This window comes from Ornithodoros turicata, chromosome 4 (genome assembly GCF_037126465.1).
Source record: "Ornithodoros turicata isolate Travis chromosome 4, ASM3712646v1, whole genome shotgun sequence".
NCBI classification, from domain to species: domain Eukaryota; kingdom Metazoa; phylum Arthropoda; class Arachnida; order Ixodida; family Argasidae; genus Ornithodoros; species Ornithodoros turicata.
The window spans coordinates 32,710,751-32,736,261 of record NC_088204.1 but is presented as its reverse complement, the minus strand read 5'-3'; the positions used below and the strand labels follow the sequence as shown (position 1 = coordinate 32,736,261).

The 25,511-nt window shown below is 47.9% G+C and overlaps 1 protein-coding gene across 1 annotated transcript in view; it reads right to left on the bottom strand.

Moving 5' to 3' along the window:
- Nucleotides 1–25,511, bottom strand: part of LOC135392954 (uncharacterized) — a 262,911-nt gene that overhangs the window by 184,343 nt on the left and 53,057 nt on the right. The window contains exons 4-5 of the mRNA XM_064623587.1: nucleotides 24,722–24,784; nucleotides 2,731–2,879 (exon numbers count right to left, since the gene is read on the bottom strand). Of these exons, the coding sequence (XP_064479657.1) occupies nucleotides 2,731–2,879; nucleotides 24,722–24,784 (212 nt within the window). The remainder of the gene's footprint in view (nucleotides 1–2,730; nucleotides 2,880–24,721; nucleotides 24,785–25,511) is intronic.

Here is a 25,511-nt window from a genome sequence, read left to right as displayed (position 1 = left end):
AGTCGCTAAGGAACTATTAAGGACAACACTCTACAAGTATAATAATACCAGGACCGTATGTTACAGCACATGACAAAATTCACGCATTTGTCGCTTTAATTTTGTCATTTTCAGGTGTGGGCCTAATGCACTCACAAAATACCCTCCCAGCCGCTGCCATATTCAACACGTGAAAGTGAAGTAGCCGCTGACGGTCCAACTGATGCGTCGAGTCCGCACGACGAACCCAGGAATTAATCTACTATACAGGGTGCCCAGCTAAATGCGAACAGATTTTTTAAAAATATATATGTCACCTTTTCCGAGATGGAGTCCTTTGCAATATAGCATATGCTGAAGGGCACTTCTTAAGAGGGCACCAGTAAACTCCTATGGCAATGTCCTAATTAACTTTCGATAGTTAATATAAAAGCTACGAAGTTGTCCCAATGAGAACATCTGGTCCCTTCAGTCACTTGATACCGTAGCAGTTTTCAGAACAAAAATCCGTTCGATAGATCGTCCCCAAAAGATTCGTGAAGGTACACCATTTTTTCTATATTTTGTTCACTGCGCATCTCCAGAGACGCGTCTTTCCTTCACCCCCGATGTGAGAGGGCGAAAGAGCACACTATCGCCTATTGCGTCCTAGCAAAAGATTAAAAGAAAATGCAACCCAAGATAAACGCAGTTCCGATAGCATTACCCGATCCATTTGTTTTTGTTTTGCTTCCGCAAGTTAGAGCTCATCTTCGACGCATGAGGGGGAACTGTGCTCCTTCACCCTCTCACATTGGGAGTGAAGGAAAGACGCGTCTCTGGCGATGCGCAAGGAACAAAATAAAGAAAAATGGTGTTCCTTCACGTATCTTTTGCGGGCGATCTATTGAAATAATTTTTGTTCTGAAAACGGCTACGGTATCAGGTGACCGAAGGGACCAGCTGTTCTTATTGGGACAACTTCGTAGCATTTATAATTAAAAAGTTAATTATTGAAAGTTAATTAGGACATTGCCTTAAGAGCTTACTGGTGCGCTCTTAAGGACTGCCCTTCAGCATATGCTATATTGCAAATGACTTCACCTCGAAAAAAGTGACATATATTTAAAAAAACTCTATTCGCATTTAGCTGGGACACACTTTATGTATAATGGCATCAAATTGATCGCTATTGCCCGTTGCTTGTTTAAGCACTAATATGTGAAATATGAAGAGCGACCTGATTTATTTTGTGTATTATGAATTGTTGTGTATCAAGTGAGTCCATACCAATCTTTCTAGTCCTGTGTGAAGTAACTGTTGCACTGCGCTCCAGGTTTTTCGCTTCACATCACCGACAAAATCGTTGCAGTAAGTTTACCCATGCTCAACAATGCATGTCTGCGTCAACTGTAGGTACGTATCGCAAGACTGATATATGCCTTGTTAATTTTCAATTATACCCCATTCATTATTCATTATGTTGCTGTTCAGTTTATCTGGCGCAAACGTCGTTCTGTTTGCATGAGTTGACAGGCTGCACGAATAAAAAGTTGTGTCTGCGTAATACTTTGTTGAATGTGCTTACTACCTATTGTTGAAACAAGTTTTTAACTAATGTTCCGCCTGTTCTGCATTTTTCAGCACGGAGTGCATGAGGCGGAGTTGTCTCCCCTGAGCCAAGGGTCTTTTTCTGGGACGAGTGGTTCATCTGGTGCAACCACAAGGACTGACCGTCGATGGAACAGAGGGACACACTCGAAATGACTCGGCTTTGCTGTGCAACTGTGTATTACGTGACGAATTTGACGTGACCCGCTTCATTCGACCTGTTCCTAGGTCTTCTACAGTTATATGCCATAGGCGACAAGAACTTTTGTGAAAGGCATAGAAACGGCCAAGACTCACTGAGCTACTGCACAAATGGAAAGTTCGGTAGTGCAATAAAACTCCCTCCACTACATCTGTGTGTCTCATGTGTTCCATTAAATGCCCCGGACAGTCTACCGGTCAAAGTATGTACCTCTCCTGCTAGTACCCTTCAAGTACGTTACCTTATGTAGAGCGTACCGGATAGAGAATGCAATTGGTAAACACTGTACCTGATGCTTGGCGTACATCATACCACATGTAACCCTCATACGCTGTACCCAATGCTTCGCGTACCTCATACCGAGTGTAACGCTTATACACCGAACAGTCTATCGGCTGTACCTTCCACACAGTGAACCTTATAATGTACCTTATAAGAGCCCCACGCCATTATGCTGGGCCGAAGAGCTTAACGGACAATATAGGGCGAGTGCAGTACAGTATAAAAGGCACATTTTTGCAAAAATTTACCTCTTAAACCAGAATTCCAAAAGGTAAGTTTATATTGTGTTTGCGACCACTGCGAAGACTACAGCCTTCTTTAGTGATAACATGTCATGGGATTATTTGGCGATGCTGGTGATCTTTCTGGTTTTCATATTTTTTCCGGACAAACGATACACGAGTATATTTGAGAGCACATCTATTTATCCTAACGCTCTGCGCCCATCTAGTTCGGGCGATCTCCATGCTGATGCAGAGGCATCTTGCTTGTTTATTACCTTTTTATGCATTCAGATGTTTTTGTTTTACGCATATTATGGCATTGCGTTTTTTCCGTCGTCCCTAGTCTTGAATATTTAGTTACGGATCTATGCCCCAGGTCGCTTGTTTTTCACGTTTTTTTTAGTGCCGGTAAAAGTTACTTTACTAGCTGATATGATGAGGGAATACACCTACCTTGTGAGCACAAACACCATATCGGCCTCTTTGCCGCCGTGGTATTCGTCAACCGCATCCTGGAGTAAAGTCAATGAAGATATGTCTGTTGCATCGAAGCTTTTATCCTGTCGTTGCTTAAGGTGATTCTTATCCTGTTCATCCGTCATCTGAAAATACATGATGTTCTCAAACGTATCATAGATGTTCAGAGATGACAATCCGTTGACCATGAGACAACTGTCATCATGAGTGCCGAAGTGCGAGGATTAGTTCTGACTAAACTACTGAGTTTAAACCCGAGATTAGTATCCCCGCTTCATACAGACTAGTCATTCAATTCAATTTAATACAACCCCATCGACAAAATATCTCCTGGGGTTAACCCAAAATATTCTTCTGTCTTAACCCCGCTGCTTGGGGTGAGGTAACCCCACACAGTAAATTCAAAAACACATTTCTGGGTAAAAAAAGGTGTTTTTTAGCAAATACACCATTTTAATTTCACAAAGTTAACCAAAGGCCGCAAAAAGGGTGCTAACAAGGTGTATGAGAAAATACACTCTTTATTACACCAAGTGCTGTATCAAAAATGGTGTTTTTATGCGTTTACACCTGTCTTTACACCCTTCAAGTAACACTGGTGTCGAAAAAGGTGTTTACGTTACATACACCCTTTCTACACTGGTGTTGAAAATGGTGTTTTCATTCGTGAGAGAAAAATTACATTGGCTTGACAGCTCCGCTGATTAGGTAATCACATTATAAACAATAGCTTGAGTTGAAAACACAATATTTGACAGGGAGGGATGTCAGGAAGCTCGCTGATATCTTGACTCGTTACAGGCGTACATGTTAATCGCAAAGACACATTTTCGTCACCGTTACAGACGAGTGTTGCCGCACTAAGCTTAGCAACGTACTCCAACGAACTGTATTTCAGTATATGATCAATCTGGTACACCAATTTAGGCTACCGAGGGTGCCCGGGCTCATTACTGGCATCGTCTGAAGATGGCGGTATTGTAACGCCGCTCATTTCACGAGCACGGACGGCGTTACGATGTTGCGATCCCCTTACGCATATCCAACTTTCATTTTACTTTAACTGTTTTTTTTTTTTTGCTCACTCACAGTGTTGCTAGGACGATGAGGGTTGCCAGTGACGCGCTGCGCTCCAGTTTAGGTTCTGCGGTGGAACCGCGGCTGGAACTGTGCCACCTCTAGGGTGATTGTTGCCATACAAGGACTGCATGGCTCGGCATGCTGCCGCGGGAGCATACACCATTTTGGAAGGGTGTAAAAGCGTTAAACACCCTCCTAAAAGGGTGTTTAAAGGGTGCAAAACAAGGCATTTTCAAGGAAAAGCACCCATGCAAAGGGCGTATTACACAGAATACACCCTCTAAAAAGGGTGTTCCAGACCATACGGTGTAAAAAGTGGTGGGAGTTATAGGACAAGCCATTTACACCCATAAGGGTGTTTTTCCGTTTACAGTGCAGGACCTTCTGGGGTTACCTAAGGAGCATCTGGGGTTCCCTCAACGGCTTCTGGGGTTGCCGCAGAAAAGTCTGAAGTTTTGTTGTGCTACCCTAGAAATACTTATGATACTGAGGACCAGTCTGTTTTTTTTAAATTCCGTCTTAGCGCCGTGAAACAACTGTGGCTATGAGCAGCGTACAGACGTGGACAGATTGAGAGAGGACAGCGGGAAGGACTGGGGGACAGGGGGATTGGTATGCGTTCTGGGCCGACTTCTGGAGGAACTGTGCAGACATTCGTCTGGAATGTATTTGGAGAACTCAGGGAAAACCTCAGACAGGACCGGTGACAGTATTCCAATCCGTGTCACCTCCCAGTCTCGACGTGGAAAGCGCTCATCCTAACCAACCATGGAAAGGAGATTTGATTGGCTGAAAATCGTATTTAATTTGTCAAACAGTGTGTAAAAATCATTCTCGTAAAATATTTCAGCTGAACGATGTTTTGTTACAGCGCAATTCAATTTGTAAAATCGCCCTCGTGGAGGGAGGCTCGCGCGTTCGAGCCACAAGCCACTCCCCATTGGCTGTGACGTCAAACGTTAAAAGTGCTCTCATTCGCTACACAAAATTCGTCTGCTTCGGACATGACATGCTCCTTGTTGACAGCTATTCACCATGTTCTCTTGGTTTAAGCATAAAACGGAGGTGCAAACGAACGATAAAACATTACGCTCGTAATGGTAATGCGATCGTGTCTCTTATAATCATTGTGTATGCTTAATATATACGTCTCCAACTAACGGAGACTGCCGGCGTCTCACATGAGGTTGCAGGCAATGTGGCGGTTAAAGCGATGCAACATGACGCGGCTCTCCTCGTATTTGTTCCTGGAAAACAAGACAAACAATCTGCGTTCTTTCTGTCGCTAACTTATTCAACTAGTTCAACGATCGCAACTTTCACTCGCACTGCACCTGCGCGTCCCCAAATTTTTTTGGAGGAATGCTGACCTCAATCCACACGAGTTCCCGATTTCGTTGCACTGTGTATCCTTGTCGTGCAACCGAAATGTCGGTTTAAACAGTTTTAAACAGGTTTAATAGTATCCTTGTCGGCGTTGCGCTGGACAACCCTCCATCCCTCTATCGAACAGGGAGGCGACCTTCTTTCTTCTCCCATGCCATGAACAATAGTGCTTTATTCGCTCTGCTCCCGAAACCCGGTTTTGGCTTTTTGCGTTCAGACACTTTTCAGTTGATAGCCTGAGCTCGTCCAGTGTTGTTCCTGTGTTTTTCGCTAGTTAAACTTTACACACTTACTCCGCGTGATTTCGAACGTTAAATATACAGGGTGTTTCCTTTTACCTGCAACAAATTTTCATAAAAAGGGGAGTTTCTTTAGGGCGCTTTTACTTTTGGCATTCGATTACTCGGCGGAGCTGCTACAAGGAATTTATTTTTTTCCTCAGTTGGGGGACCGATTAACACATATTGTAATCACCTTTTTAATTATTGACTTTAGGGGGCACATTGCAATTGCAATATTAAAGCCTAATCTGTTGAAGTAACTCGGTCATGTGCTTCGTACATTCAGCCCGAGCAACCACCCAGTCCGTGATCCGTTCCAGAATGAGCGCGCCGTTGTAGATCTCTCTCTTTGCCTCACACACAGATAAAGATGATGTAAAGAAAACAAAAAAAAACGAAACCCGAAGTAGAGTTGACACCTAGCAGTTTGCAACGTGTTAGTCAACATGATCACCACATGATCCGCTCGAACCATTGATGAAGCACTAAAGTAATATCAGCGCGTGCTATAGACCCAAGTATTCCACGTCGGCCGTCCGCTGGAAACAGAAAGTGGTCACAAAAGGAGCGACGGTGACGTCGATACCTCCGCCCTCAGAAAAACGTCATACGCGATGTTGGCAAACCGTTATCGCGGTATGTTTCACGATCTTTGATTTGTTTTTCTTTTTCCTTCCTTTCGTTCTTTCATGTGTTCGCAGTCGCTTGCCGTATCAGTCACTTCATCCTGCTGGACACAGATCTTGCCCTTCCCCGGTACGATAAGCGCTGATATGTAGTGGTGATGCGCAGAGTTCTTTTCAATCAAAAAGAAAACCAAAAGCCCAGAAGAAGAACAGTCTCTGTTCGAAATATCGGCGGCTTCTGTCCTGAGGCAACTTCCTTCCTACATCTCTACCGGTTCGCTGGATTTCTACCCATCTATAAAAGAAAACAAAGATCGTCAATCATTACGTTTGTCTGTGACGGTAAGTGAGGGCGGTTATATCGACGTCACCGTCGCTCTTTTTGCGATTACTTTCTTTCCAGCGGACGGCCGAGGTGAAATACTCAGGTCTATAGCACGCACTCAGACTACTTTAGCGCTTCATCAGTGGTTCGAGCGGATCATGTGGTGACCAGGCTTTAATATTGCAATTGCAGTGTGCTCCCTAAAGTCAATAATTGAAAAGTTGATGAAAATATCTCAGTTAGTTCTCTAATTGAGCAAAAAATTGGTTTCCTAGTAGCAGCCCCGTCGAGTAATCCCAATGCCAAAAGTAAAACCGCCGTAAGGCAACTCTCCTTATGAAAATTTGTTGCAGATACACCCTGTATATTCAACACAGGTGCAGAACACCCTGTATATTCCTCTGTGGCTGCAGCGCTGTGGTAGCTTTGTACTGGCATCTTTGTATCATTCTTGTAACCCGTGTGACATTGCACTGTTTGTAAGTTGAAGCGACAACCGTAAGAAGATTGGTCAGAAGTAGTTAGCCCGGATCTGTAAAGAACAGCTCTACGCCTTCAGCATTTCAATCGTTTGACGTACGTAACATATCCGAGAGGTATGTATGGGCTGTACCACACTTTCCCATTATTCATTACAGATATTTCTGTTTGCAGGTACACTTTACGCAGCTCGGGAGATAGAATGCAAGGTGGAACGCTCAGTGATACAATGGGTATGCTATATATTTGGTGCCTGCCTCGCACGGGTATGCTGCTGTAACCGTGTTTTTACGTGATATTTCTTGCAGAGCAACGTTCTACAAAGCAACAGGCATCACCAATAATGATTCAAGCACTTGCTTCTTTGTCATGGGAATAGGCGTATCACTTATATATTTGATGGTACTTTATGCAAGAAAGAAGTTGGACAAGAAAGCAAGACTTCTAAAGGCTACGAAACGCAGAGAAACAGATCACCGAGCCCTCAAAGCAGTGATTTGCAATCGCTGTTCATCGTTTGGACATTGCGAATGCGCGCCCCATAATACCCTGTGCATTGCGACAGCGTGTGCTTATGAATGGATACACTTTTAATACGTAAGCGTTGAATAAACTTATTTGTTGATGCTATTTATAGTATTTGTTTACTTTTCTGCGACTGTGCCTTAGGGTTCCCTCAGATCTTACAGTAAAAAGAAAATTAAGTGTTATCTCCTAAGAAGAAAAATAGAATTTTGTTGCAACCAGAATTGTACTTAACTGGGTAAAACTCCAAGGGTCCAAACGTTTCTACTGGTATGAGTAAAATTGGTTGCACAACAGCTGTACTCAAAATAGTTCAACTGCTGTTAACATAATTATCCGTGCTGGAAATAGTCCAAATTAAAATAACCAATAAATCTCATTCGGTTTAATTGGATATCATATGCACAATTTTCATGGAAAACGACCCAAATTTCTCATTCTCAATCAACAATTTTCGACAAATGCCATATTGAAAACAACGGCCATTTAGTGGGTTTTAATGAGAAATCACTCTAAATGTCAATGGGAACGAAGTGGAACCATGCCCACTCACACTCGTTGGAGGCCAGCCTAGTTTCCAATTGGCCTAATGTGCCGCAGCAAGGATTTTCCCATTAAACTCACCTTGGAATTATAATTGTCGATGAACCTTTTGAATGTGCAGTAACATTCGATTCTGCTGCATCAAATGAGCAGAAAGCACGTTTTTGCTGTAAAAAGGAATTCCACTCGATGCTTCTTCAGCGTGAACATTTACTCTTACTTATATAACAATGCAGTTGTAGCGGCACTGTGCGTAGCCGACGATGAAGATGTCACATAGGATGCAACTTCCCCAGCTGTCTCATTGCTGCCTGCTTGTGGAAAAGACATTCAACGCAGTCCTTGATGTAACGCTTTGTGTAACTTTGCATCTGAGGGAACCAGTGACTACGGCGTATGTGCTCCACATTTTTGTCTGCGGCGAAGTAACGCGCGAGGTCATGATGCAGAATCAAAATGAACTTTCTCATCGACCTAGGGAAGACGAGCTGTTACGAAAAGAAGCAGGCTTCAGGGTTGCGACCGTCTTTACTAGCCCGTATCTAACATGTAACTGCCCCGGGCGTGAGCCGTTCTCCCCCGTGCCCCAACGCTCTCTTCGTCGTCGCTTGTGCGCAATCCCTAACACCATCCCCGGCGGGGGTTGGCTGGACATCGATTTCCAGCGGGAAAGACGATGGACGGGGCGTGCCACGGATGATCCATTCGGTAGCCGCACAAAGCATGCGCGTACGAACGCGCAGGTGCAGAACGAAAACGCTGAAGTTGAGAAAGGAGCCGCTGCTTCGCAGTCTCGCGATTGTTGGCCTCTGGGGGCAGTCCTTTGCCGTTCACCATCAACGGAACAACGTAGCGTTCACCAGATTTGTCAAGAAGGGCGGAAAAAAGGGCCAGGGCAATGTCGGCCTTTGGGTCCGAATCGGGGTCAGCAAATCCTAAAGAGTCTAACCTCCACATCTCCGATGGATCCAGAAGATCGAAGTGGTCGCAGTCACAGGATACGGAGCCCACGGAAATCGTGCAGGCGGTTACGTCTTGGGACTGCCGCTCTACCCCCTGCACGACCCACACGAAGACAGTCTCCACTGCTGTCAGGGTGTCTGACAGACGCTCCACTCGACCGGTGACAGCTTTCCAATAGTGGTCGGAACCTATAAGAACTCCTATCTCATTCGTGCAACTCGTGTCCGCTAAGTCCAGCCCATGCTGCCACATAGCTTGAGTGGTTGCCTCATCCAAGGGTGGCGTAAACACCTTGCACACGTCTTCCATGCCGAGAGCCTCGACGTCGACGAAGGATGAAACATTTCACAACGCGTGCAGGCGGACCCGGACACGCTTACAGCGGAATGACTTCAGATGATGGCTTGACGCGAAAGAGCAGATGGACATCTCTTCCCCGTCAATCTCGCAACGAAGGTCTCTTAAAAGGTCACGGCGGATGAACGTCCGCTGGCTCCCCGTGTCAAGCAGAGCCCGTATCTGCTTTTTCCCTGCAGGTCCCGATGCCCATACAGTTGCCGTCTGCAGGTGGGCGATTCCGGATCTTCGCGCACAGACGTTCGTGGTTAAGGTTGACACAACGGTGTTAGGGGAGATGTGGCTGTCGGGCTGCATCGAAGCGTCATCAACGTACTGGAAGAGGTTGACGTCTGCGGTTGATTCGGTGGATTCTGAACGTCACACAAGATCGTGAGATGGCGACCACGGCATAGGGAGCAACACAGCTGCGCGGCAGAGCCACATCGTCTGGATATATGGCAGGGCTTGCCACATTTGAAACATCGGCCGGTACGAAAGGTGAGGTTCCTCTTCTCCGCCGGTGGGACGCTGGCCGAACAGGACTCCAGGCGATGCTCGGTCGAAAAACATAACGGGCATAAAACCTGCGATGCTTCGGAGTGGTTTTCTGCGTCTAGTCGTGTGGCGGACAAAGCAGACGCGGTTGCTGGTCGCAGAGGAACGGATCTGCACGGTCTGGTGAGTCTGCGAAGCACGTGGAAGGCCTTGTCGTGACTTAGGGCTACCTCCTCTCTCGTTTCAACTTGTACCTTCAGAAAAGAAAGCAGGTCGTCGATCTCTTCGGTGGCTCCGTCGCCGTCTTCACGACGTTGAAGACTGGTTTCTGCCCTCCGTTGTTGGCGAAAAGAGACGCAGGGTTTCTCGGGGAGGCATCGCACCAGCACCCGACACAAGATGGCCGCGTACTTCTCCCGACCGATGCCCAATGCGTCAAGAGCAGCAACGCGCATCGTTACTCCATCGTAGAGGTGTCTCAGCTGCTCGACATGCTTCGCGGTCGGAATGGGGCGCAGCTCCAAGAGCCGATCGATGTGCTCAGCACTAAGCAAGTCAGATCTCCCGAATCTGTCCTTGAGTATCTTGATTGCAGACGGATAGGTATCGCCGCTGATGCGAAGCCCCTCAACCGCCCGTTTTGCAGCGTCGGTAAGTTAGGTGGCTAGGTATTTAAACTTCTCCACGGGCGACAAGGCTTCGTTCGAATGGATAGTGACATCAAAGTGCTCCCAGAACTGGTGCCATTCTGAGAGCTTCCCGGAAAAGGACGGGATCTGAAGCTTCGGAAGCTGGACAGTGCGGAGGGGTCCTGCAGAAGACTGCGAGCGATCGGACATCACATTCTGGCCCGGCGTCAGAGACAGCCGTGCACGAGAGATAGCTTATTCAATGCCCTCTTCATATTCCATGGCGGCGGAGACCTCTGCGTCCATGGCGTCTTCGGGAGTTTGGTCCAAGATGCTCCGGTCCAAGTCGGAGAGCGCTTGACGCTTTGAAATGAGGTAGTCCATTGTGACTTGAACATCAGCGGCGGAGGGCTGAGGTCAAGCCAAAAGCTCGGTCAGGCGAGACTTAGTTCGGGTGGGACCGCTGCGAACTCCGGCACGAGCGCCACGTTGGCGGTCCATACTGACGGTCCGGCACGAGCCGACGTACGGCTGTAGACGGGCTTCAACGGGGTCCGGCTCCAACTTTGGAAGTTCCTGGAGAGGCGGGGACTTCAGGGTTGCGACCGTTTTTACTAGCCCGTATCTAACATGTAACTGCCCCAAGCGTGACCCGTTTCCCCCCGTCCCGTGCTCCCATGCTGTCTTCGTCGTCGCTTCCGCTCAATTCCTAACACGAACAAGCCCCTTTTACGGTTTCCGTCCTCGTGTACTCAGTACAAAATGCCCTTTGGAAGCTTATATCCCTCTATCTTGAAGTTCTCTAACGGGTTTCTCCCCCGTTTGGGCTTCGTGAAAGCTTTCATTATCTATTTATTTAAAAAGTGCCCAACAACGAAAAATCCTACTAGATAGTGCACCGTAAATATTCAAATACAGCTCTCAGGAATGTAAGAAAAAAAAATCAACCACCATGAACCAAGTGCCTAACGTACCAATCCAGACAATTCACGTTTAAACACAACATACGGCGAAAAAATATCAAAGCTACTATCAATACGATGCAAACGGCCCGAATTAAAATGCACAGAAGGGTAAAAAGTCAGACAAGAACGCATGTGTTTACTTGGCGCATAAAAACAAACATTGTTAAGGAGACTGGGAGAATCAATGACGTTAATTAATTTATGTAAAAAGAAAAAGTCTCGAAGTGTTGTTCTAGAAGACAAAGTAGACAAGTTAATCAAGTGAATTGAGTACAGTGACATAAGTATAAAACAAGCACGTTCAAAGTATCTCTCATAGAAACAGTAAACTTCTTCTGCACTCTCTCAATAGAAGAAGTCTTAGCCAAATTCGAAGAATTCCATATAACTAAAGCGAATGGCAACCTACTGCACACCAAAGATGTATACAACCTAATGAAACAAGTAGGGTCCCGGAAATCACGGGTTATCCTTGATATAAAACGGACACGCAGGGCAGCATTAGAAATAGAGGACACATGCTGACAAAGTCGTAGAGCGTTATCTAAGAGTACGCCAAAGTCACGTATAACATCCACTCTATGCATAGTGACATGAGTGAGCTGATAGTAGTAACACAGCTGATCACTTTTTTTAGAAAAAGAAATTACCTTTGTCTTCGATTGGTTTAAGGAAAGACCGTTCAATAAACTCCATTGTGAAAACTACAGAACATCTGATTGTAGTCGTGCGCAATCAATCATCAAGGCAACTAACGTGACGAAAAATCGTATTATTAGCATACATTAAAAATATTGGAGTGCTTGACTGGGCAACCCCCCCCCCCCCCCCCAATGTCATTCACAATCCACATTCACATTCAATGCGGACACAAAATGTCATTCACAAAAATAGAAAACAACGAAGGTTCTAAATTGTTTCCCTGAAGTACACCACTAAAGGACGAATAACAATCAGAAAAACAACTAGATACACGAACATGATTCAACCGATCAACAGGTTAGTTTCGAAGCAGTTGCAATATGTAGAAGATAAGCCATAGTCCGAGAGCGTATATAACAAAAATATATGTCTCACTTTGTCAAACGCTTTTGACACATGAAAATAAACAGTATCCACCTGGCCACAATCAAAGACAAAAGGAGCAACACCCTGCATGAATGCACACAGATTGGTCAATAGTGACCTCCCGCTTATAAACCAGTGTTGAAAGTCACAAATTTTACTCTTAAAATAAGTCGAAAGACGATCATGCAACATCATTTCAAAAATCTTAGAGAACGTGTTTAAGACGGTGACTAGTCGATAGCTATTGACCACACAGGGACCACCGGTCTTAAATATAGGAACCGCCACCGAATGTTTCAACTGATCAGGAAATATTCCTGATGTTAAAGCCAAATTAAATCAGTGGCAGCGCGCTCGCCCAGTAAGTCCACACATCCCATAACAATGAAGTTAAGAATGCCATCCAGTCCAGCGGTTACCAAAGGTTCCAACCTCCGTATTGCCAGTTCCACTTCGTGCACTTCAATTGCAACACATGTTAAGAAGTGACTACACTCAATCCTACTTTTTAACTGTGTAAGGACAGATTAAAAAGATGAGGCAAAGTGATCAGCAAACATCTTAGCCACTGTACGCGGCTCAGATGTAAAAGTATCACCGCAACGGAGAGAAATTGCACGATGATTATCCTTCCTTCTATCGTTTTCGAACCTATCTATCCAGCCTATCGTTTACGAACTTACAAAAGTCCATCGGCTCAGAGTAGAGGGTATTTTCAATAGACTTCAGGTGCTGCGCCATACCGCGATCATACAAACTTTTCACACTAGCCGTGATGTGGCTGAATTTCTCATACCGCGTAAATAGAAGTGGTTTCTTATAAAGACGATGATAGCGAGGTTTGTGGCGTAATTGATATTTAACTTCCTTGGAAAGCCATGGAGCGTATTTAGAAAGACGAGATATATGCTTGGGAACGAATGCCTTCATACCGGTCACGAAAATGTCAGTGAGTTTGTTTACCGTGGACTGGACAAACCTTTAATTGAACACAGAGGCACAGTTACGGTCCCGAATGTAATTTTGGAGGTTTAAATAATCCCCATGTGGAAAAGAAAACCAAGAGTGACTAATGAATGGAACTCGCGAAGGCGGGAATACTACAGAAAAATCGAAAGGAACATGAAACTTATCGATACGCGACAGTGGCTGTACCGCCTCACTGGTACCCAAGATAGGTGAGTTAACAAGGGTAAGGTCGAGGACATTTCCAGCACTATTACAAATACGGTTGAACCGTTGTAGACCATTAAAATGGCCAACATTGAGCAAAGCACATCCTTGAGCTTCAAGGATGTGTAAGCCCGGGAGCTGGAAATAGCCAGTAGCACAGTCAAGTCCCGGGATATTAAAATCCCCGTATATGTGTACACGAAATTTCGAAAAGTCTTGCGCACCCTGGAGATTACAAAAATGATGCCTGAAAGCATCAACACAGCAGCGTGGTGGAAAGTAGTAACTACCTACGAGGATGTCTGGGCCATCATGGGAGTGAACTTGAATCCGTACACATTCATCGTACATCTCTAAATCGTGTCTATGCCGTGTCTTTAAGGTTGCATCACAGGCGATTAGTACACCCCCTCCAAATCGCTGCCCAGTAGAAGAGTAATCACGATCACGCCGGAACACTGTGTAGGCTGGACTACAGTAATCTAAGGTGGAAATAGACTCATCGAACGAAGTTTCTTTAGTACACATCATAGTGTAGTTACAGCAGATCAACTTAGACATGAATTCAGAAGACTTAGTCCAAAGACCACGCACATTCTGGTAGTAAATTGTAGATTCGATGAGACTAGTTAGGCGTCAGAGGAAGGGATTTGCACGGGTGGATCGCCACTCAATCTGCCAAAAAAAGGATGAAAGATACAGCCTTCAGGCCAAATATCTGGACGATTATTCTTCTCGAAGATCTCATCGCTTTCCACAATGATGTGAAATGAGGCGTAGCTGTCGTGTTTCGATTTCAATTTAGTACAGTGACGGAAATTCCCTCGGCAACGGCGCTCAGTGCTTCAGCAATGTCGACGTCTGTGGTAGTTGGGGCAACCTTGCCTGTCGTTTCGGTGGATGTGGTACAGAGCACAACTTCCTACAAGAGATCTTGCCCGTGAGATTCATTCGAAGTGACATCATTCTGTGACATCATTCGAAGTTCCTGATCTTGCGCATGTATCATGGCTATCTAGTCTTCGACAGGAACCGTGTAATATACGTTTCTTGTGCATAGCTCTGGCAATCTCTCGGGGTCATATTCGCGGTTCGGCACTTCATCTCGCTAATCCAGCAGTACAAGACCCAAGGCGTCTAACGTGTGCCATCCGTTCTCCAGCTCTATATGTTTAAATCTGTAGCCGTACTCGCTCGATTGGTCTAACCATTGTGCTACTTGATGTCTGATGGATGTTGTTTCCTCATGTGAGCTATTGAACTTCCTTCTCACCGGATGGTGAAGAGTGTAGGCGTCCAACGTTCTGTGAATGGCGAGAGCCTTCTTTTCGCTCAAGTGACACACTTTTCTATAGCGGTCCAATCCCCCAGACCACCCTCTGGTTTATCATATCCCTCCATAACTTGTCAACGCTATTGAGGCTTGCTCCTGCAGCTGCTGAGGCTCGTGAGATTTGGGTAGGGAAATCACTCAATTGTTGACAAGTTCGTAAACGGAGGAGTGCCTGATGGGATTGCCCGAGACTGAGACGCACCCCTCATGATCCCAGGAAATAACCTTTCTTAATTCCGAGACGACCCTGTTCGCTTCCTCTTCATCAACCTCTGCAGAAACGAGTGAATAGTCACAGTCATTTGTAGCGTCGGACGTTTTGCTTTTACTGTCGTAGGGATCGAAACCGTACTGCTTGAGCATGCGATACAGTGCCTGCAGTATGAGTTTCACCTTGACGTTGTCACTCTCCTTCGAGGAAAGAATGTTTCCGATGGAGGCGGTCAGTTCTCTTGGCCATTGGACTGGGCGTCAAAAAAGGTTCAACATAGCAGAAAGCAGGAGAGGAACCACCGACGAAAGAACGTCTTACCCTCGCTGGTGAGACAGATAGTGCTTCAAACGTGGCGGATTCTTGTGAACCTTTTTGTAGGCGAGCCGAAGTAAGAAGTGTTTGTGCTCCTTCAAACGCGCGAACGTATCTGGAGCCAACGTCACCGTTCTGTTCTGCTCCCAAATTAGTGTAGTGACTCCCTGGATGGTCCCAATTACTGTGGGGGTCCTACCCTAAGAACACATTGTCGTCCCTGAGATATCCGGCGATTATCATACCAGGACGGGCAGGACATCCTCAGGAGGGCGAAATCGGTCCTCAGGGTATCCCTCAAGTGTTAAAATGGGACTCTCACATGTTCTTACGATATTCTTTTGGTTGTCCCTAGGAGGTCATCAAGAACCGATATAGGAAAGTGTGATGACGCAGCAGCGACATAATCTACCACCGTTTTATTGTACCTTACTTGTTTCCGTCAGAAACCACACGCACCCTTGGCAACTGTTTGGTTTCACTGATTTCACTGATTCATGTTGACAAAGCTGCCGCGTAAAGTGTAGTACTTTCCATAACGGAAATAAGCGCGGCGATTTAAAAAGACAGAGAAGAAGGCAAAAAAAAGAAAGAAAAAGAAGTCGTGCCCGGAGCACACAAAGGCCGAGAAACCCACTTCGAAAGGTACTGGAATTCCTTTCTAAAGAAAAATGAGACACTGTTCATTGCTTGCTATGCAATCCTCCGTAGGTTCGGGAGTACTGCTCGCCTCCGACACAAAACAAAAGGTGAGCTACTGAAGTTTAATTACATTTATAAAAACACACACCACTCAAGCGACGAATTGCTTCAAGTGTCAACTCGCAAGCAATGCGAAGTCTATGTTTCTGACTCCTTTGGTTTGAGACATCCGGGTAGGACCTTCAAAAGTCAAAAATGGTGCTACCAAATCGTGCTTTCCTGACTTTTCTGCGGGAGATGCTTTAAGTATAAAGGTGCCTCTGTGGGTTGTCGCAAGGAGATATAATGAAGGGACAACCACACAGGCTGACGGTTGGCATGAGAATGATTTAATGGTGGTGGAGCGAAGCTTGGGTGCGAGTGGAGCGTGCGCACTTGGCATTTTCATCTTTCTTGGAATGCCGCGCCACTACAACTACTCCCCCCCTTCGAGATGGGTGAAGCGTCAAGGATGAACAGGTGAAGGAAATGGCGAGTCTCCTAGAGTCGGCGCAGGCGACTGTCTTGGGCAGCCGACGCTCTGGCTCAGGGGGACGTCTGGCAGAATGAGGATGGGATCAAAAAATGCAGAGCTGGTTGCTTCCACGTAAGAGGGTTTAAGCCGGTCGATCGACACGACTACCTTGCCACCGTTGACGTCGACGGCAAAGGCTTTTGCACCCCGGCGGATGACCTTGTGGGGGCCGGAATAAGGGGGGTGGAGAGCGCCGGGTAGAGTCGGTGCGCAGGAATACGTGGGAGGAGCTGGCGAGGTCCTGGGCGACGTACGGGGAAGAGGAGGAAACACCTCTCGTAGGTGTTGGACGCAGACGTTAGAGAGCAGCCTTTAAGCATTGGGCGTAGTCTGAAGGGGCTAGGGGTGATGGTTGCGAAGATGGCCGATGGTCGAAAATGTCAGCAGGAAGCCAGATGGACGTGCTGTACACAAACTATCCTGACGAGCAGCTGAGGTCGTGCTTCACGGCAGCTCTGATTCCGAGGAGCACCAATGGCAGGTGCTCGGTCCAGCGGGAACCGTTCAAATGGGCCATAAGTGCCTGCTTGAGGTGTCGGTAGAATCTTTCTACCAGGCCGTTACACGCCGGATGGTAAGCGGTCGTGCGCAAACGTTTCGTGCCGAGAAGGGCAGTGAAAGGTCGACTTTCAAATTGTGGGCCCCGGTCGGTGACGATTTCTTCTGGCACGCGGAATCGGGCAATCCACGTCTGGAGGAAAGTCGCTGCGACAGTTTTAGCTGTGCTGTCCTGCATGGGTGCTGCTTCAGGCCATCTGGTGAATCTGTCAACGCATGTTAGAAGGTAGCGATGATGGTCAGAGAGGGGCAGGGGCCCAACTATGTGAATATGGACCTGCGAGAAGCGGCTTGTTGGTGGGGCGAACTGGCCAAGCGGTAAGATGGTGTGGCAGTGGCACTTGCTGATCTAGCAAGGCGTGCAGGGGCGCACCCAGCGGCGGATGTCCTGCCGCACCCCTGGCCAGACGAAATGGTCAGTAACCAACTTGATGGTGGTGCGAACTCCGGGATAGGCGAGGCAGTGGAGCTGTCAAAAACTGCGCGGCGGAGAGTAGAAGGGACGATAGGGCGAGGTGACGAGCCCGACGTTTCTCAGAGGATGGGAATGGCTGAACAGGGCAGGAGAATGTCAGCGAACTTAAGGGACGTGCGCGAGGACGAGCGGAGTTGGCAGAGCTGGTCGTCCGACTTTTGTGCGACTCCCAGGTTGTCGATGCTGAGGTCGGGCTGGCCGGGTATAGCGTAGACGCGGCTGAGTGCATCAGCGGCAACATTGGCGGAGCCCTTCACGTGGCGTATGCCCGTAGAAAATTCTGCAATGTACGCAAGTTGGCGAATCTCGTGGGGGAATAAGTTCGACTGCCGGACGTGAAGGCTCCGACGTGGGGCTTGTGCTCTGTCCAACAAAACGCCGTCCTTCCAAAAAGTGGCGCGCGGCCGAATAAGCTGGCAGCAGTTCCTTGCCGAAAGCGCTGTATCAGGCCTCGATTGGAGACACCTTGCGTGAAAAGAAGCCGAGAGGTTGGGTGCAGTGATCTACTTCTTGTTGAAGAACAGCGCGCAAGGCCCGGTCGGAGGTGTAGCATATCGTCAGCATCGGCAATGAGAAAGATACCGCTGAGCGCGTTACCTATGGCAACCTAGGCGATCCCGTCGGATAAACCAGTTGTTGTTGTCACTCAGGCCATTCACTTCATCCTTCTCGGGCTCCTACATATTTGGTGACCCAAACGCCAGACTTTCCAGGCTATCAAGACCAGTCTTTCTAACGCAACACTCCTTAACCACCCTAAGCACGAAGCCCAAACAGTCCTAATGGTCGACGCGTCAAGAGTTGCAGTCGGCGCTGTTCTCCAGCAGAAAATCGATGATGTCTGGTGCCCCATAGCGTTTTTCTCGAAGGCCCTCAAACCGGCAGAGGTCAAATACAGCACCTTCGGAAGAGAGCTCCTGGCAGCGTACCTGGCCGTACGCCATTTTTCATTTCTTTCTCGAAGGCAGGAAGTTCACTCTCTTAACCGACCACAAGCCCCTGACTTTTGCCTTTCGATCTGCAAGCACCCGCTACTCCCCGCGGGAAACATGCCATCTAGCTTTCCTTTCGAAGTTCTGCACCAACATCGTGCATGTGAAGGGCTCAGACAATAGTCCCGCAGAGGCACTTAGCCGCATCGACGCCATACACGGCACGACTTGTTCCTCCGAGGATATTGCTCGAGAGCAGCAAGCGGACGTTGAGCTCGAAAGCCTCCTGCAGTCTTCCTCCTCTCTGTGCTTTGAAGATCTCGAAATTCCCGGTTCCTCGCTCCATATCACGTGCGACACGTCTACAGGCCAACAACGACCATTCGTACTCTTGTCACTCAGAAGAACTGTCTTCGAGTCGTTACACCGCCTCTCGCACCCAGGAATTCGCCCTTCACAAAAGCTCATTGCTGAGCTTTTCGTATGGCCCAAAGTGCACGCGGACATACGAGACTGGGTTGCTTCCTGTCCTGCTTGCCAGACCACCAAAGTCTTATATCACACTACAGCTCCCGTAGCATGTTTCGCCCCTCCCAAAGCACGTTTTGACAGGGTGCACATGGACATTGTCGGGCCACTGCCACCTTGTAAAGGGTTTCGCTACCTACTGAGGGCGGTTGACCGCTTCACGAGGTGGCCTGTAGCCACACCAATGCCTGACATCTCAGCGCGAACGGCCGCTTCCACCTTCCTTTCATCGTGGATCTCTCGGTTTGGTGTCCCATCAAAATAGTCACCGACAGAGGCTGTCAATTCGAAGCGCACCTTTTCGCCGCCTTCGCAACACTCTTGGGAACATCTCACAGCCGCACAACCACCTAACACCCTGCTTGCAACGGCCTTGTAGAACGATTACACAAGCAGCTCAAGGCAGCCATCATGGCTCACACAGAACCCTACCAACTGGGTTGACATCGTTCCCATCGTCCTCCTCGGAGTCCGCTCTGCCATCAAGCAAGACCTCTCGTGCAGCAGTGCAGAGCTTCTATTTGGCGCCACGCTCCCGAGCGAATTCTTTCATCCATCAGCTCAGCCCTTTACAGCCGCGCCCGAATACATTGATCGCCTGCGCCACACCTTCGCGCAGATTCGTCCCACGGATACCCGTGTACCCTCCAACCGCCCGCATCACGCTCCCCACGAATTGGCCACGGCGTATCTTCGAACGGATGCCACGCGGAAGTCCCATTCACCCTCCATTTTCCCGTCCGAACCTCGTCTTGTCCCATTCACCCAAGCATTTCACCATCTCAGTAAACTGCCGTAAGGACACAGTCAGCATTGACCGCCTGAAGCCCGCCCACATCGACAACGAGTGCCTCGCCACTGCTGTCTTTCCCTTGACGACGCGTTCTTCGCCGAAGACCGAACACGTTCGTTGGTCGGACGTCTCTTCGCCGTCTCTGGAGGGGGGGCTATGTAGCATATCGTCAGCATCGGCAATGAGGAAGATAGTGCCAAGTGTGCACTTGGAATCCCTCATCTTTCTTGGAATGCCGTGGCACTATACCTTTGTGCCTTTTCGGAGGGCAGCGTCTCTTCTGACGAATGTCATTTAGCCCCTGGGGTCGGCCCAGAAAGCAAAACAAATGTGTCAATCAATATTTGAAGTCTTAGCAGGAAAATGGAACAAGGTGGCATTTCTCGTCCCTTGAGCAACCTACGGGGACTGGCCTAGGGTGTACCTAATTAACTCTTCACGGACAATCCGAGAGTGCCAACCTCAGGACATTCTGGGGATACAAATCGAAGGACGAGGACACGATGACGCTGTGAGGACGTCCTGGAGACCTCTGTATTCTAATTGCTCTGTGCTCTAATTGCTAATTTATTGGTGTCCAGGCCCCCTGTGTGTTTCCGGATAGTCGTGGTCGTTCCATACTACTTACCTGCATGTGCATGTGAGGGACATATACCTGGATGAACCAATACATGGCCCACTAGTACCACGATTAGGTATAAATTACGAGGTGTGTTCAAGTCAAACCGGGACTTTCTGTCTCCTGAGTGTACAAATGGCTCGCGCTACTTCTTTTTCGTCGTTTTCACACGCGACAGGGTTCCGCGTTCACCACGTGGTGGTCCAAAGTTTGTGCAAAACAGAAGACACGTGCTGGACGAGATGGCCGACAAGGAGGTGAGCGCGCACATCGGACCGCGAATTGTCATGAAGGGTCTCGTGAACGAAGGCGTAAAGTCATCTGAAATTCACAGAAGACTTCAGACTCAGTATGGCCACGATGCACTTAGCCGCAGCAAAGCGTTTGAGTGGTGTAAACGGTTCCGAGACGGCCGTACATCAGTACAGGACGCTCCCGGCTGAGGCGGTTCAGAGCCCAGTGTCAGAGTTCCTGAGAACATCCAACTTGTGGAGCGCCTGATCCTCAAAGACCGACGGATAACATGCCTCGAACTCGCTCGAAAGACGGACCTTTCAGTGGGAACATTGAACACTATCATTCATGAACACTACCAGTTTTGGAATGATAGTGCCCGTTGGGTCCCGAGGCAGCTCTCCGTGTTTGACCGGCAGAGAAGACTGGAAATTATCCAAGAGCTAAGGTACCGTTTCGACACTGAAGGACAGCCGTTCCTTGATCGGATCATCACGTGCGATGAAACGTGGGTGCACCATTTCACTCCTGAGTCTAAACGCGCATCAAGACAGTGGAAGCACCCGTGCTCGCCAGCTCCCAAGAATTTCCGAAGCACCCCGTCTGCGGGTAAGGACATGGCCACGGTGTTCTGGGACAAGGCTGGCGTTGTTGATGTTGATGTTCTGCCCAGTGGTACCACCATCGATAGTGCATATTACTGCCAGGTTCTCAGCGATGTGCATAAGGCGCAGAAGCAAAAGCGGCCAGGCCTCATCACCAAAAGAGTCCTCCCAAGCAAGCTATGCCCGATGGCCGACGGTTGGCAAAAGGTCGAATGACAGTTGGCCAACGACTCTTTCGGCCATCCAACGTTGGCGCAGCGTTGCATAGCGATAGGCAGAGCGAGGATTGGAAAACCGTTGGCCAGGGTAGAGATCCGTATCAAGAAACGAGCTCGTTGGCCAAGCACTTGCCAAAGCTTTGATCAATCTCGCCTGGGGGAAAGGAAACATAGAATGGTCTAGCGCTCCATAGGTTCGACTTTCGATAGACCAAGGGAATTTCTCAAGACTAAAGCAGTAAGAAGCAGAAGCATTACCTTCATCGTGAGTGAATGCGACAAGCAATTCATCATTTCAGTATCGCTTGTGTACGCGCCAAATTAAACTTAGACACGCCCCACCCTTCATTTTGACACACACGCGAACAGGCCTCTCGAGTTTGCGGAAGCTCACGAGACAAGTAATGTATAGTACCTGTTTTTCCTCAGGAAACGTTGTGGGAAATACGAGCAACAAACAAATATTGGTATATCGTTACCTTACGCCGCGAGACAATTGAGTCTGAAAAAGAGGGACGCCGTAGGAATGCTTTGGTCTGTATCTTGGCGCAAGCTTGGCACAACGTAGGCTGGCCAAAACTTGGCAAATCGTTGCCCAAGGTACAGATTCGTATCAAGAAACAGGCTTCTTGGCCGATGATGTACCAAGCAAGGCCAGGTAGGCCAGCCTAACTATAACCTAGTTTGGCTCAACCTTTGTTTCTTGCTTGGGCTCCTCGTACAGGACAATGCACGCCCGCATACCGCGTATCTCACGACACGCACCTTACAGGAACTTGGCTGGGAGTTGCTGCCACATACCCTTACTGTCCCGACCTCGCCCCCAGCGATTTCGATCTATTCGGGCCACTGAAGGCGTTCCTTGGGGCCGCCACTTCAGCTGCAACGACGAGGTCAAGAGTGCGGTCCGATCATGGCTGCTATGCGCCGGTAAGGATTTCTACGCCGCTGGAATCCAAGCCCTCGTGAAACGCTGGGACAAGTGCATTAGTGCAGCTAGGACGTTGAAAAATAAACTAATTTCCCGCCTGCAAGTTCATTTTACTTTTGCGAAAAATTAAAAGTCCCGGTTTGACTTGAACGCCCCTCGTATGTATAATTTTAGACATGTGACGGCTCATTGGATAGATAAATACTGTAACATCTTAGACGTTTGGTCTAAAAAAGATCTCAATCGAGGCTGCAATTATCCGGTTATCAGCCCTATTTTGGCATAACGTTAGTCGGGCTAGGGGAAGGCTAGGGGACGGATACGAAGCAAAATAGATACTTTGTTAGACGTCGGATAGACCTTCCGAAAGTTTACATTTAGACGTTTTTTGGACGTATACTAGCGCATCGTACGTTGCCTGGGCACATGCCTTCAATTTGTCAACGATATCGCGTATAATTGCTCGCTCATGACGGGAGGCATTGTGGGGGGACGGGAAACAGGCGTACTTCCAGGTATCACCGTTATGGTGATCTCCGCGACAGTGGTGCACCCAAGCTCTTGCATGTTGAAAGCAAAGCAGTCTCGGTGCTGATTAACATCTAAGAACCATCTTTCCAGAACAGCACCGCAAGCGATACTGCCCCGACGACCGTTGTATGGGTTGCGCATTCAAAGACACGGCCCACCCGAAGGCAGACTGCATTATTAGAAGGGTAGGCAATTCTCTCTGAATTGTCTAGAACAAAAACGCACGACTGCTTGGGAGCACCTTTGTCGACTAGTTGTCCTCTTTGGATGGTCTACATGGTATTGGCTTACATAATAGTTAGGTGTTATGGGCCTCTTCTGAATCACGTGGCGGATTGGCGCGGTGCTTCTGTTTTTTTTCTTTGGGCCAAAGTGAGCGAGTTCCCACATTTACAATTGGTCATACCTACTCCGTGGATGAGGTCTTCGCAACACAGCACGGCGAAGCCCTGTTTCGCGTACGCAGCTTCCCTGCGTAACTTCCAATTCAGTCATTGAGAAGTAGTCAGCTCATACACGTCTATTATGTCTATTATTTCCAGCAGGGATATATGCTGTTTGAGGAAATCGGGCTGTCGGGATTTAAGTGTAAATGAATCCACTCATAGGACTGCAGCTTCAGCTGTTAGGACTACCTAGTGGCGAGACAGGCAAGTAGGTGGGGTAGTGTTATGTTACATGTGAGGTTTATCTGCACGTGCTGCATGTGCCGCAGGATATGACTGCAAATAATTTTGACAACCTTGAGTCCTTTTGACGTTCCAGAAATCTCCGACATACGGTGGTGGAAGCAATGTTTACCTCCCTACACTGCTACTGTCCTTGGCCGTGTTTGAACCTGCGACCTTGAGCTCAGCAAAGCAACAGCTTCCCACTGAGCTACCACGACCTTCCCTTTCTTTCTCTCAAAAGAAACTACCAAAGCCGGCGTTGAACCCTCCCGTGCCAGATGCGGCCTTTCTTGGTAGAAGGAGAGAGGATTGGGAGGCTGGAGGCTCCTGCTGATACCCAGAGAGGAGAACGCGCGCGCCTGTTCAACGCGGCCTGTACAAATACCGTCGTTCTAACCGCATGGGTAGCTATTTTTTTTAAATAATTGGGTGTTTACGTCGCGAGACCACTGAGATCATGAGCGACGCCACAGCGGTCGGTCTGTGGATTGCTTTTGCCCACCTGAGGGATCTTTAACGTGCCATGAAAGCTCATCACACGGCACCCCGAATTTAACGTCCCTCGCGGAAGACGGCGTGTCTAAGCAACTTGTACCCTGCCACCAAGTTGCTGGCGTCTTCGGCCGGGTTCGAACCCGCCATCAGAAGGCGAACACGCTACCGACTGAGCCACCGAGGCCGGTACCCGCATGGGTAGAAACTTCTACCTAGTTTCCTTAGAGTCTATGGTTACCAGAGACCTTAGGGTTACCCCAGATGGCCCATAATACCTTAGAACCCTAGAGCCTTAGGGTAACCCCAGGAAAAATTTTCGACGGGGAATACAATTGAATAATGCAGAATAATGGACTTCTGCGCGACTGCGTCCTTTCAGACTACTGGAACGCAAGTAAATGCAAGTAAAGACAATAAATTGTACCAGATAGGTGCTGTGCACTTTCATCTTGAGTTTGAAGCCGGAATTTGCAGCGATTGCATTGATCTGAAAAGGTAAAATGTTTGTCGTGAAAAAATATGCAGTACATTAGTAATCCTCGTCAAATGATTTTATGTACTATAGATTTTCCCGAAGTCACAAAGGCGACGAAGGAATACAAAGATAAAACACGTCGCACTTCCAAACTTTATTATGAAGAATGGTGAGCAAAAAGAAGAAAAAAACACGCACGAGATCAACAGCGCCCTCCAGCACCCATGAGGTAAGACAACACCTTACCAGTCATACTGTTCGTCCTGATCGAGGAACTTGTTTGTGCGAAAGCATGGCGGTGGGTGTCATAACCTATGTACCCCAACTTCATTATCTCTCTGAGGTGACTCAACCACCTGCCTGAGATGGCGATCTGCTGACTTGCAGATAATTTCCGTCTATCCGAAGAGTGGCAAACACCCACAAACCCCAATACGCACCGGCTGCGAATCTTGCCCATCCCCTGAATATCAAAATATCCAAAATAGATGTCCATGCGACGGTGCTGTGATGTGAAAACAGTAGGAATCATGCAGTCGCTTGGATGTACTTTCTATGTAAACGAGCTCTCTGTGAAGTTCCCATGAATATCCAAATATCCAATTTGCAATATCGCAGGGATGTACCTAGGATGTATGTGGTTTACTGGGCTATATAGTCCTACGTTTTTTATTATTTTAGCCGCTCAGAGTCAGCGCCCAATGCTGTCTTCTACTGGCTGCCGTTGATTATGTAACCT